This window comes from Fundulus heteroclitus, chromosome 5, assembly GCF_011125445.2.
Source record: "Fundulus heteroclitus isolate FHET01 chromosome 5, MU-UCD_Fhet_4.1, whole genome shotgun sequence".
Classification (NCBI taxonomy): Eukaryota; Metazoa; Chordata; class Actinopteri; order Cyprinodontiformes; family Fundulidae; genus Fundulus; species Fundulus heteroclitus.
The window spans coordinates 4,163,729-4,177,880 of NC_046365.1; the positions used below are offsets into that span (position 1 = coordinate 4,163,729).

At 39.4% G+C, this 14,152-nt stretch overlaps 1 protein-coding gene and 1 long non-coding RNA gene across 2 annotated transcripts in view; one reads left to right on the forward strand and one right to left on the reverse strand.

Annotated features, from left to right (window-relative positions):
* LOC118563088 overlaps positions 1-14,152 on the forward strand; it is a 28,719-nt gene that overhangs the window by 8,202 nt on the left and 6,365 nt on the right. The window lies entirely within an intron of this gene.
* On the reverse strand, positions 5,915-9,168 carry LOC105931204 (alpha-lactalbumin-like). Its single transcript, XM_012869786.3, has 5 exons — positions 8,963-9,168; positions 7,687-7,971; positions 7,485-7,548; positions 6,222-6,266; positions 5,915-6,077 (listed from the first exon to the last, which is right to left on the reverse strand). Exons 1-5 carry the CDS (start codon positions 9,126-9,128, stop codon positions 6,017-6,019), a joined length of 621 nt encoding a protein of 206 aa, XP_012725240.2. The 5' UTR covers positions 9,129-9,168; the 3' UTR covers positions 5,915-6,016.

The following is a 14,152-nucleotide window of genomic DNA, read 5'->3' on the forward strand; positions in this document are numbered from 1 at the left end:
TGTTTGCTTTGTGCCTTGATGAAGGGTCGTGCTGGAACAGAAAAGGGATCAAATTATCCAACTTCCATGTATGAATACTGCAGATCACATTATAGAATGTAGAGAGAGGGCATAAAGAGGTGAAACCATCCTCAAAATAAAAGACTGAATGAATGACAATTTGTACAGTTATAGCAAAAGCATGGTAGATTCACTTGAACTTCTTCTTTTTCTTTGATTTTAAAAAATAACCTTGTTCTGTTTAATATTGTACAGATGTAACAGTTTGCAAAGCTTCTTAATTTATGATTTTGGTCACTTCTCCCTGTTTAATTTTATCCTTATAGATAAAATGACTCATGCAAGCTTTAAGCTGAAGAATAAAACTGTGTCTCTTCTCGTGTCCACTAACATTCTCTGCTACGAGGATTTGAGTAAAACACCATTTTGCAGAGATTCTGTTTAATAATGCTTGTGTGCACGTGTTAGTTTGCATGTATTCACTTGAGTGTTTCCAAAATCAGTTTTTAAAACTTTAATTTTTTTTTTGCTGATCTTCAGAGCACTGACTGGCCTGCGGTGGGCTTAGAGGAGGACAGAAGCTCAGAGTTGGCGTTGTACATTTGTGTCCCTGTCTTCTCCGTCTTCCTGCTGATCCTCCTGGTTGGTCTGGTCTATCAGCGTTGTTCCCGCCGTAAACTTACACTGGCAAACATAATCGCCCTGGATATGCAGGCTGCAGATGCCAACGCAGAGTTTCTTGCCTCCCTAACCAGGAACGCCGAGCGTCACACCAGCACCAGCTCTGACGGCTCAGACGGCGTCTTCGTCATGGTTTATCTCCCTCCGCCATTTGAGGAAACGCTCACCAAAATCACCCGAGCTGCCAGCCTGTCCAGCTCCAAGGACATAGAATCCATAAAGATTGAGGATCTGGAGGCCATGCTGTGCCCTGAGCTCAAGCATAACAGGCAGTGTGTGTAATATGGACTTAACTCCAATGTTACAAGAGACTTTACAACTACAACCGGTTTATAAGCCGATGGTCTGGAAAATACAATCAGCACGTGCAATCAGACACCAGTGTTCTGAAGAGTAGGTACTTCCTTTGCCTCCAGATTTTAGTTTTACAGCTATTTAAGTTGGCACTAAATGTTCGATATCAAATGTATAATATTTAGAGTAACATAATATAATTGTCAGAAAAATGTGTTGCTTTACCGACACAAGAAAACAACGGACAGATGTAGTTGGAGACGAGGAAGTAAGGTTGACCCACAAGGTATCAAGCTGCTTGATCTTCTACATGTGAGGGTAGGGAATCTCTAAGTGTTTAATTTTCTGTACTCTGATACTGAAGGATTAAAGTTTTATTCACAGCACTCACAGTTATTTAAGGAATAAACACATAAAAATCTCTGCAGTGATCTTCCTTTTTTGGGTGGAAAATAAAATCTGGGGAGAACGGAGCAAAAATAATCCTTTTTCTGATCAGACCACACATAACAGTGCTTAACTAAAAACACTTGGGATAAAATCCTCTTACTTATTAAGTTTCACCACGGGCAAATAAATCCTGAACAATACCATGTGTCATTGATTATGTAACACAAAACAAGCTAAAATACAGAGGCACAGTATCACAAACATACTCCACCCTGCTCAAAGGATTACCTAAACCAGGCACACAGTATAGAGTTGAAAACTTTAAATGTAGTCATCTTCTTCCACCGTTACTTTATCCACTATGTGCAATGCACCAGTACCACTGGCAGTGGAACAGATCCTCAGCATGATGCTACCACCACCATGCTTTCATACTGGAGACTATGTGTCTACTGATTACTTCCTGGTGTGTCTGTTGTTTTGTTTTTCTCATAAGTCTATGCCATGCATTCCACTGACTGAGAAAATATCCCCATTGGGACAATAAAGTTATTTTTTAAATCCATCTAACATCTATCTACTGTGTTCTTAAATCTGGACGCCTGTCCTTGAAGTTATAAGTAGTTTAAAATATAAAATAACATGCATGCCTTTTGTGAGTGTGTTTAAACCTTTAATGAGAATTTGAGTTTAATTGTCTCTTAGATGAGATTTTTGGAGCCTGGCTGCCAAGCTGTCACACAGATGCTTTTTTGACATCACCGTTAATTCAAGTTTTCTGGACATTTGATAAACACGCTGCTGAATGCTACATATCAGTAAAGGTTACTTCCACAGGCTTTTCATTGGGTGATCAATCACTTTGAGCACAAATTCAGCTTGCTGTCCAAGCAAATGTGCTCTCAATACCAGACCTGTTTTCTATTCAGAAACAAAATATTCCAAATAAGAAAGTTTAGAACACATATTTTTTTCTGTCTTTGTCAGCACTGTAAAGATTTAACAAACCATCCAGCCATCAAGCACAAAGAGGAAACAGATACAGCCTAAAGTGTATTTTGCTGCATTAGCTACCAGCTCAAAGTTGTCCTCAGCAGTAAATTTAACACGAAGTACCTAACATCTATGAAAGAAAACAGACCTTCATCCACTGGAGTTAAGGAGATCCTGCTTCTTCTACCAAAAGACAACTAACAAGAAACAGAACCGGAACCAAACACACTTTTAGGGAAGACTGCATTCTGGATGTTAGGTCCATGGACAATTTCTCCCCAAACAAATCTGATTTTCACATAGGGTCAACAGAGGATATTTTTGTGGATGATAGCCAACTTTTCAGTCTGCAATTTTATTTGTGCTCCTTTTTAAACCAATATTTTATTGAAAGCATTTAACTTTGCTGGTCAACAGGTTTCAGGTGAAGGTGAAAAACTGTTTCATCAGTATTGTGAATGTTTGCTGTGAGATTATTGGAGCCAAGCAGTGGGATTATCCAAAATTTGGAAGAAACATGTGGCTTAAATTGTATACAAAAGAAGAGCTAATAATTATTTTAAGTCCTTCACTGCCTTGGTTGCTGAAAATGAACAATACCCATCTTAAATTTTTTTTATGGCAAACTGGTTTTATTGTATTTATGTTTTTTAGGCATATATCATTTTTGTAATACAAGCAGTTTTTGTTTGTTTTTGAGGATGCAAACTAGAAGTTATTGTCCAGTCTGAAAGGTTCCAAAGGTCTTATCAAATGGGACTGATGAAAGCATGTGCATTAGAGTAGTCCTAGAGAGGGACCGTATGCTGTGCAATCAGTCGGATTGTCCAAGAACCTCAATACAGGCTAAGAGGATGAGAGGATAAATCATGGATCAATGCAGTTCAGGAAAACTATCTTATAATAATGTCTTGTAGACGTCAAACCATCACACAGCCAATGTGGCTTATATGTACCACTAATGTGTGTCAATGTATAATTCACAACCTCCAAAGTGGTAGTATTTGAGGCATTTTAGCACCATCTAGCTGTCAGACCCCAGATGTGTTTCATCTCACTATTTGCAGACATAATATCTACATTTATATTTACTGTTCATGCCATAATCAAATTAACAATCTCTATTCCAAACTCTATTTAGAAGTTTTTGACAACTTTAAATGGGCTGGAAGGGGATGGCAGTATATTGCTAAGCCTGAGCTTTGGGCTGAAAGGGATCCAGAAAGGCAAGTTCTGAATGTGTGAATGTGCTTAAAGACAGCAGAAGCTACAGGCTAAAGGAAAGCCAAATATGGAAAGAGTGTGCTTGTAGAAAAGACTGTACTTAAACTTAGAGCCATATGTTGGGGGATATGGGAAACTGTGTGTGCTGTCCATGTAATTTATGTTACATGGACATATACTGTCATTTATTATGTACTTGTGTGTCTGAAATAAATACCTATCACTGTCTGTAACCCTGTAAAAAGAGGGATTCCCTCTAGAATGGGATTGGATCCCTCCAGCTCGTGTTCACTTCTGTACTTTTTGATTCTTGTCTGGTTGAAATAAAATCCTCCTTTGTTCAAGTAAGTCTGTGTCAACAGCGTGTCGTCCCTGGAGCATTCATACATGGACAGTTCGAAGGTGACACACCCCATACGCAACACTTTCATCTGGTAATCTGTTACTCCAAATGTGCCTGGGGTATAAAAGACACGATGCATAGAAGCATTTCTTTTTGCCAATAGCCAGTAAGATAAATGAGGATCCATTTGTGTTGTCACCTTGCACATTCAGCAGCACATTAAGGGTGGTTACAAAAATGACAATGGCTCGCTGTTGAAGAATTGCAGCACAAAACAACATCTGGAGGCCCCCACATCTCCAGAACAAGCTAGGATATGTTCTTTGAGAAGAATACCAGGAACAAGGTTTTTTTTTTTTTGAGTCCCGCCGTCACAAACACGAAGATGGGAAGTTTAGTGAAATGTGGAGACTTTAACTGGAACTGTGAGCTTCGGTCAATGAGACTATATAGAGGTTTTTAGTGTTGTGCAATCAAGCCATGAGGAAAATTCAGACTAAAGTTTAAAGCTACTGAAATGTGAGACTTTTACAGGCCACCAGGGGACTGCCCATCACTGCAGGGGGGTGCCAGCACCAAAGCTAAGCTGCCTTTCTCACATCTTCCTCTTTGCCTGTGAGCCCTCCTGACGACTGGTTCACATCAGGGAGACAGCCACCTGGGTCCGAATGGGTTTAACCCCCAGGAACATGTGCAGTGCCAGCCAGGCTAAGTAAAGTCTGCTTTCTGTGAAACCAAAATCGGAACTTAACAGCCGACCGCCCTGGAAACGGTCTGCTTGTAGCCTTTCTCCTCTGTTGCAGGAAAGCTGAGTCGAGACGGCGCGGAGCGGCCTGCTCTCCTGCTACTAGGCCAAGCTAAGACCACGTTCTTTAAGAAGAACTTTGGTTCTTTGACTTGGATCTGCAGTGAATCAGGATTCACTGAATCATTCTGATGATGGTTTTCAACCACCGTCTTTTTGTTTCTTTTGTGTGTACGTAGTTCCTTAGCTTCCTTTTACCTTAATTTTACTTAGTAGTTTAGTTAAGCTTCACTAGCCTAGTAGAGAGGAGTTGTTGGTTGAAATATAGCGTTAATTCAGATACACAGCTTTATATGGTGATGTTCTCTGGATGTTCATTTATTTCTGTTAATAAATTATTAAACTTGAAGAGAAGTTGTGACTCATTTATTCTATGTGTGTGCAGAGTTTGCTGTTAAACGATCACCAGTGCTCGTATAATCCCTTTCAACTATTGTCCTGATATCAGCTCTAGAGCGGATATTCACCGGAAAATACCTAACAGACAGAGAGTTATTTATTCAATTATTAAACAACTTAAAACACTCCAGGTGGGTGTGGAAAAAAACAAAGACCAAACAGGGTGTGTGATGCTGTGTTTTTCTTCCACAAATACCATGCGTCAAAGACTAGTGACAAACGCTAAAACTGAAACCTTGTGATCCTCACCAGAAAACTGAAAAATGGCTGTTACTGGGTCTTTTGGCTGGATAATAATCCTAATCCTATGGTCAAATAAACACAGAAACGGGCCACCATGTCAGTGGGTTAGCAAAAAGAGAAGAGTCAATCAGTGGGAGGATCTCTCTCTCTGTGTCCTAGTGGTGTAAGAGTAAGTGTTGTCCTGCTAATGGAGGACAGCAATGCAAATGGAGTCATTTCTCAGAATGGTTACAACCAAAGGTCCTCCACACCTCATATGCCCATTATATTTAAATTAAAGCTGGAGTGTTCCTACATTTTGTAGTGTGAGATCAGCAATAAAGGATTTCAAACAGGCTGACTATTAGACTAGTCCTAATTAGCCAGAAAAATATATTTTTCCTATCTATTAAAATCCACTTTTTTATAGGTGAACTCATGCTTTCACCCATCTATCTAGAAGTAATGTTGTATCTTGTCCACATTCCCCCTATGTCCTGGTTCCCACTTTGCAAAAGTGATCAGAAACATTAATTTTCTCATTCTGAACACAACACACGTCACATGCTTCATATGTTTATTTAGTTATTTAGTTATCTGAACAGTGTGATGAAAGAACACAGATCATTTTATTGAGATTTAAAGAAATAAGCTGACACATTTTTTCAGCAATCGCTGAAGTACTGGTCAACATTCTTGCACTTGTCGTCTATGAGTTTCTTGATACTGCAAACAAACAGAAGGGATATGCGTCATTCTCTGTAACCACATATTGTTAACAATGGCGTACACTGACGGAAAAAGATATCATTTGAAAATCTAAAAAAAACAGTAAAACAAGGAAGAAAATGTTTGTAAAATGGAACTTACGCTTTCCACACCCCCTTTGAGTGCTCCGACGTGAAGCCATTTTTGCTGTTTGAGAAAGTAAAAAATATACATGTATATATGTATGCTTGTCTCCAAATAACAGTTTTTCTTTGCCTTTTTATATTGAAGCAAGATAAAATGCTGAGAAATTGTTTGCCCCCCCCCCCCCCCCCAACAGATTTCTTCTGTTTGTTTGTCGCCTCCACACAGTAAATTTGTCTGAGTGAAATGTACTCAAATTAAATAAAAATGACAGAGAAACTGATAACATTCGGTTATCTAAACTAAATTCTACAATTTGAGTAAATCTGAGTAAGTTTCCTGTGCACGAGTTAAGGTCTGTGTTAATGATAAGAAAGAGACTGGGCAAAAGGGCATTGACAGGAGATTTTAAAGCCGAAACCACTGCTGGCTAAAATGATCACAAAGGTCCATCACGCAGTGGACTAAAAATATTGGTCATAACCAAGACTTCTGAGAAAAGACACATTTTTAAATGTCTTTGTGTTCTGAAATGAAATATTGTGTATGAAATATAACATTTAAAAGAAACAACTTTAAAGTGACAAACATGGTCATGGTACTGGGGCTACTTTACTTCTTCCTGACCTGGATGATGTCATGGACCCATGAATTTTGCTCTCTACCAGAAAATCCTGAAGGAGAATCATCAGTTTGTGACCTTGAGTTCAAGGTCAACTTTACTAATGCTATAGTACAATGATCCAAAGTAAATCAGCAGGTCCAGCATGGAATGGCTCAAAAAACAAGACAACGTTATGGTTTTAGAGTGGCCTAGTCAAAGTCTAAACTTAAATCCAGTTCAGATGCGGTGGCACGACCTTAAAGCAGCAAGTGTTGTTTGAAAATGCTCCTGTGTGGGTGAATTAAAATCGTTCTGCAGACATCTGAAGCCGCCCAATGTGGCACATCTGGTTGTGAGCTTAAGGGGACATTTACTTTTTCCTCATAGACTTAATTGGTTTGGATAGCTTTGTTCCTTCAGTAAATGAACTCATTATTTTCATTGAGTTTTTTTGCATTTTCTTTTTACTCAGGTTATCTTTTTCCAACATTGAATTTTGTTTCATGACCTGAAACATTTAAGTGTGGCACTAAAGAGAAAAAAAACTGAAGAAATTTGTAAAGGAGGCAGATCAGAAAAGATCCAGAGACTTGAGAATAGTAACTGATATCCAAGTTTACCATCAGGAACCTGGTGTCCCTCTATGCTACCAAGCTAAAAGTGAAATAAAGACTTACACAATCTCAGTGAGGAGTTTCACCAGGCAGTTGATGTCATCAGATATGTCGTCATCAATCAGTTCTAATAAAAAAAAAAGCAAAAACAGTATTTTCTGCTTTAAGTTGATAGAAAAAGCCTGGCCTGAAACTGCAACACTCCTCATACCATGCAGATGTTGCACTAATACTTAAACAATTAGCAACTTAAAACCATGCTTACTGTTGCAACTGATGCCACACAGGTTGGGTAAGGTGTTGTTCTCGCTGCTGCACACCAGGCCTTCAGCAAGTTGGAAAAGACCATAAAGATTCATGTCTTGATCGTCCTCGTTGCTTCGTCCCCCCTGTTTCTTGCCAGACTGATGTTTGCCTTTGGAGCGGCTCCCCTCGGCAGATTCCGATCCGGATTCAGATCCACTCTCACTTGACCCCTGTCCCTTCTCACGCCTCAGCTCAGTCACGGTGCTGGTGTTGAAGCCTGAAAGCTGCTCCACATGACAGACCACTGAGTGGAAAATGAAATCACCAATAAGTCTCTGACCGAGTTCTTTTCACTCAGCATTGATTCATATACAGTTTTTAACTTCTCTGCAGCCTCCTTTAGGTGACTGTGTGGTTATGAAGGCATGCCGCAGCATTCGTACCTCTACAACCAAACACACACAGTCTTTAAATAGCTGTATGAGTGTGATTGGATGAATGTGGCTATAAAAGCGCTTTGACTCGTCAGTATGACTAGAAAAGCGCTCTATAAATTTAGTCCATTTATTTCTGAATATTTCAAGTTGTTCTGATCAAGGTCTCTGACTGTGATGTTTTTAAAGATTTGGCTCAGCTCTAACAGAGGACCCAATGTTAACTTTCCTAAGTTTCTCTACAATTAGGGTCACTCAACGTTTTCTAGCATAATTTTTCAATTATAATTACTAATGATTAGTGTGATGGTTCGTTTTATTAAAAACCTTTTCAGACATTTATTCATTGCATAAATCACAGCCACTATTTTATTCAGCCATTTACATGAATTGCTGAATCCAGAACCAGAACCAGGTGTTTGTGTGTGGTGAGTTAATGTCTCAGGTCTGCAGGTCCATGGAACAGTGAAATACAGTCAGATGCTGGTCATATTTGCCTCAGTTTTTCCAGATGGACTAGAATTTATGTTCTGTACCCACCCAGCACCACTACGCTCACACAGCGATACGACCCTGCTCTGTCTTTGCGTGTGATTGGCTGCATGTTGTTTCCTTCAGACTAAAGTCCTGCCTGCCTCAGCAGGTCACCTCCTGTGACCAGCACATCCTTCAGAAACATGATTTAACCACAGCGTCTTCCAAAGGCTCCTGAAAGTACTGAACACGAAACTGAATGTTTGCAACACAAAATGTCTAAAATCTAAAAAGTTTTCAGTTTGGAAGCGTTGATTTCTCCTTGTGTACTAAAGAGCGATTATTTATCTAATGTGTTTCTCATGGAAGGAAAAACTGGGTACCGACCTTTGGCCACGAAGCGGTCTCCACTCAGGCCCGACTGCTTCATGCTGTCTGGCAGGGAGTTGAACACTTCCCCCATCAGCTGCTTCATCTCACACTTGGTCAGAGTTTTTGCTCCGACCAGAGCGCTGCCCAGCACGGCAAAAGCGAAAAGCACAAGTACCTTCATCTTGACACCAACTGTATTCTCTGACTCTGAGACTGTGTGGCATGCTGCTTATATGTGCTGGAAGCAGAATTCACGGCAAAGAATCAGGGAACATCTATTGTCCTCCGGAACAAAGGACACTCCCTCAGCTCTCAATGCTGCTGTAAAACTCTCAGCTAATTTCAGAGGATAGCCAAAGAGGCTCGGGGAGGAAACTAATACTTCTGCCTGAAACTGTCTTTTCTCATTTTTATAGGTCACATCTTGTCCAGCCGAAAGGAGACTGTAATCCAGGTAAGACGAGACGATTTACCTTCCCACGTCACCGCATGGCCTTTATAATTTCTGTGATTATGGAGCAGAATGAAAGAACATCCTGAGCATAGCTATCAGGTTAAGAGTCTTCAAAGGAAGAACAAAAGCATAAACAACAAAACAGCACAATCTGAACGTGAAATAGAAATGTGGTAAATCAAACGTTTTATTGCACAGAAGGTTGAAAGAATTGCGTGCCTGAAAGCAGCAGGGGGTTATCATATGTTAAAGCAACTCTACTGCACAGAAATGAGAGCAGTTTATTAGGAACGATGTTCCTGCAACACAATCAGTAAACGTTTTGTTTGCTTTTACGTCGGTGTCATTGGTTACCTAAAGGGAAACCGGAGTGTTCTCTTGTGCACACATAGAGCCGAAAGCATCTGAACAGAAACAGTTGGGTTTGGTGTCTGCAGCTTTCAGGGTCAAGCAAGCAGTTTTGATCACTTTGTGAATTTTAGGAAAGTCGAGATATCGTTAGCATACCTCTGGAGATGTACAGGACCATCCTTCTGTTCTGGGTCAGCATTTAACTCAGATTATATGATGAAATGTAAGGTGATGGCAAACAGGCTGAAATGGGAGGCAACCGGACTTGGGCTCAGTTTTCCTGAGAAAGTCCGGTTGCCTTCGATGTAAGCCTATTTTCCGTTGCAATGACCCGGCAGTTCAGTGTCAGACACAATCCAAGAGGGTTACAATGCTAGTTTAAAAATCATGTGCAGAAAATGATTAGACCCCACACCATACTGCTAATTATATAAGAATTATATTTAATTAATCCTTCACCTCACCTGCCACTGTGAAATGGAAGGAAATGATGCATACAAGGTGTGGAATGATGTGGTCAACGGGTGGATGCTGTGTACACTGGAAGGTTGGACACCCTAATGGTAATTTAGAGTGGCCAACTAACATTATATGTATATTCGTAGACTGTGAACGGAGAAATGTATGGGGAGAAATGCAAACTCCATGCAAAGGAATCAAACTCAGGACCTTACTGCTGTAAGGTAACAGTGCTAACAATCTGCAGACCTAAATTATGTTATATATTTGCTGGTCTTTTGCATTAAATTCCTTTAAAATAAACAAAAGCAAGGTTTTATTTTATGTATGTTTGCAAAGTTCTGCTTTCTCACCTGACTTCTCACCAAAAGACATTTAGCCTGGGAAGCTGCGTATTCCAGATGAACTCAAAGGCATCGTTTTAGAGGCAGAGGCTTCTTGTTTGTCAGCACCTTTAAATTGCCAGCATTTTAAAGGAGGGTTAACAGCGGACAGTGTGTCCTTGATGTTCCAGTTCTTGGGAGACTTAAACCTTGAAGGTTCCTGGGTTGTTCCTGAACATCCTTACAGACTAACCTTTAACAGAGGGACAGTTTGTGTCTTCTTCCAGGCCCTCCCAAAGTGGTGACACTGAATAAACTCTAGATTGAAGGGATTATCTTGGATTATGAAGTTGCTTAAAATGGTTAAAAATGCCTTGTTTTTGAAAGGTAGTTGAAGCTGTGTGCTGCAGACTTAATTCACATTAAAATAAAAGGCCAATATTAAAAAACATGTGCATGCCCACAATGAGTTTTTATGTACAGTAGACTAGAACTGTAACTAAATCACTCTTCTCTCATTTATGGGTCAAGACTAGTCACTCTGAAAGGAGAGAGAAAACCTGCCGTGTAATTTCTAAAAGGACAACAGAGCGTACCAAGAACACCCAGAGTGCAGCTATCATGTTAAACCTGACAAACAACGGAACAAAGGCAACAGCAACAAAGCATCATGATGAAAAGCTGTCATTTTAGCTGGAATAGAAGTGTTTCTATTACTTTAATCCCATTTTCAAAATGCCTGCCTGTACATTGTTTTAGACCTTTATCAGAGAGGACAAGGAGAATGGAGAAAGGAAAATTATGCTATAGGAGATAAGAGCAGACTCAGGTTAAACTGTACTTGAAACTCAATACAGCTGGATGGCTTACAGTGGCTCTAGACAGTTTACACCCCACCCCCACCACGCCCACCTCTGTTAAAATTACAAATGAGATAATGATAATTAATGTGAAAAACTTTCTAGTTGACCAAAATGATTCATTCTCCCAGGTATTGCTCCGTCACCAAGCTCCGCCCCCTTCCAGGAGTTCAGAGAGCACACGTTTTATTTTCTTTCTTAAAAACTTGCAGTTTTTGGTAAAAAGTTGTTTGAATAAAAGGTTTAGTTTCAATTCAGTGTTTGTTTGTTCTGTTTCTAAAAATAGGTCGTTAAGCAACAACATAAAATTGCCAGAGCTGCACTTAGAATATATGCTTAGAATGTTTTGATAATTATCTATACTGATCAATATAATTTCTATTTCATTGATATGCTTTTTTTTCTATATTGTCCAGCCCTAGTACATCGGCTGTTACATTTTGTTATTTATCTGATGCTTGATGCTCGTGCTCTATATCATGTAACATGGCCAAGACAAATAAATGAACTAGAATTATTACTGCCAATTAGCTCATGGCTTTCCCTCAGCCAGATTTAGTTTGTTTTTTAATCTCTTTATTTTTATTCGGTTCTATGCTTTCCATAGTAATGATTTTATGGGATTCTTCATAAATAAAATTGATGCCATTAAAAATAAAATAATTGGCATCCTCCCAAACATGATTACCTCGTCCTCAGTAAGTGAGGCAGCATTGGAGGAATCTTTAGAATCTGTGCAGTGTTTGAACTGTTTAGAAGCAGTAGAGCTTTCTGAGCTATCTAAAATTTTAGCTTCATCTAAACCTTCTACCTGTATGTTAGACCCAATCCCAACCAAGTTGTTTAAGGACATATTCCCTTTGATCAGTGGCACTATTTTAGACATGATTAATCTATCCTTAGTAAATGGATATGTACCACAGGTTTTGAAAGTAGCTGTTATTAAACCTTTACTTAAGAAACCTTCTCTTGATCAAGATGAGTTAGTAAATTACAGACCTATATCTAATCTTCTTTTCTTATCTAAAATTCTTGAGAAAGTAGTTGCTAATCAACTTTGTGAACATTTACAAAGTAATGACCTACTTGAGGAGTTTCAGTCAGGCTTCAGAGCTCATCATAGCACTGAAACAGCTCTGGTGAAGGTCACTAATGATATTCTCATGGCCTCAGATAATGGACTTGTGTCTATACTTGTCCTGTTAGATCTCAGTGCTGCGTTTGATACAGTTGATCACAATATTCTCCTACAAAGACTTGAACATACTGTAGGGATTAAGGGGAAAGCATTAGGCTGGTTTAAATCTTATCTGTCAGACAGATTCCAGTTTGTTCATGTTAATAATAAATCTTCCTCAAACTCTAGGGTCACTTGTGGAGTACCACAGGGTTCAGTCCTTGGACCAATTCTCTTTACTATATATATGCTTCCGATAGGCAAAATTATCAGACAGCATGGGATTAATTTCCACTGTTATGCTGATGATACTCAGCTATATTTATCCATAAATCCTGATGAATCCAATCAATTACTTCGACTGCAGTCATGTCTTGATGACATCAAAAGCTGGATGACTTTAAATTTCCTGCATCTAAATTCTGACAAGACCGAAGTTTTAATCTTTGGGCCAGAGTCCTCAAAAAATAAACTTCTTAACCAATCACTTAATCTGGGTGGCATTAATCTGGCCTCTGGTAATAAAGTAAAAAATCTTGGTGTTATTTTTGACCAAGACATGTCATTTAAATCCCATATTAAACAGGTTTCCAGAGTTTCCTTTTTTCACCTCCGGAATATCGCCAAAATTAGAAACATTCTGTCCAGGAGTGATGCTGAAAAACTGGTCCATGCATTTGTTACTTCAAGGCTGGACTATTGTAATTCTTTACTATCAGGAAGTCCACAAAATGCAGTTCAAAGCCTTCAGCTGATCCAAAATGCTGCAGCAAGAGTTCTGATGAAAATCAACAAGAGGGATCATATTTCTCCAATTTTAGCTTCCCTTCATTGGCTTCCTGTTAAATCAAGAATAGAATTTAAAATTCTTCTTCTAACGTATAAAGCCCTTAATAATCAAGCTCCATCATATATCAGAGCTCTGATTACCCCGTATGTTCCGAACAGAGCACTTCGCTCTCAGACTGCAGGTCTGCTGGTGGTTCCTAGAGTCTCTAAAAGTAGAATGGGAGGCAGATCCTTTAGCTATCAGGCTCCTCTTCTGTGGAACCAACTCCCAGTTTTGGTCCGTGAGGCAGACACCCTGTCTACTTTTAAGACTAGGCTTAAAACTTTTCTTTTTGACAAAAATTATAACTAGTGACTCATGTTACTCTCAGCTACCTTTATAGTTTTACTGCTATAGGCTTAGGTTACTGGAGTATATCAGGATCTAATTTTCTCACTATATTGAGTTCTACTGTTCTTCAATTATGCATTATGTGTTGTCATTTCTGCTTTAACTTTCTGTTCTCTCTCTTTTCTCTTCATAGTAGGTACACCTGGTCTGGCGTTCTGTTAACTGTGACATCATCCAGAGAAGACGGATCACCTGCTACTACCATCTAATGTAGGACAGATTACTGGATCAATGTGTGCTTCTGTGCTTTTTTGTTTCTCTTGTTGTGTCTCTGTTCTGTCTTCTGTAACCCCAGTCGGTCGAGGCAGATGACCGTTCATACTGAGCCCGGTTCTGCCGGAGGTTTTTTTTCCCGTTAATGGGTGGTTTTTCTTCCCACTGTCGCTTCATGCTTGCATCAG

Bases quoted from the DNA above. Each gene is read 5' to 3' on its own strand.
- LOC105931204 (XM_012869786.3), bottom strand. From the start codon at position 9,128: ATGAAGGTACTTGTGCTTTTCGCTTTTGCCGTGCTGGGCAGCGCTCTG. The intron at 7,972-8,962 runs GTCGGTACCCAG...TTTTCCACTCAG, and splicing joins AGACCGCTTCGTGGCCAAAG to TGGTCTGTCATGTGGAGCAG. The intron at 7,549-7,686 runs GTAAGCATGGTT...TTTTTTTATTAG, and splicing joins GTGTGGCATCAGTTGCAACA to AACTGATTGATGACGACATA.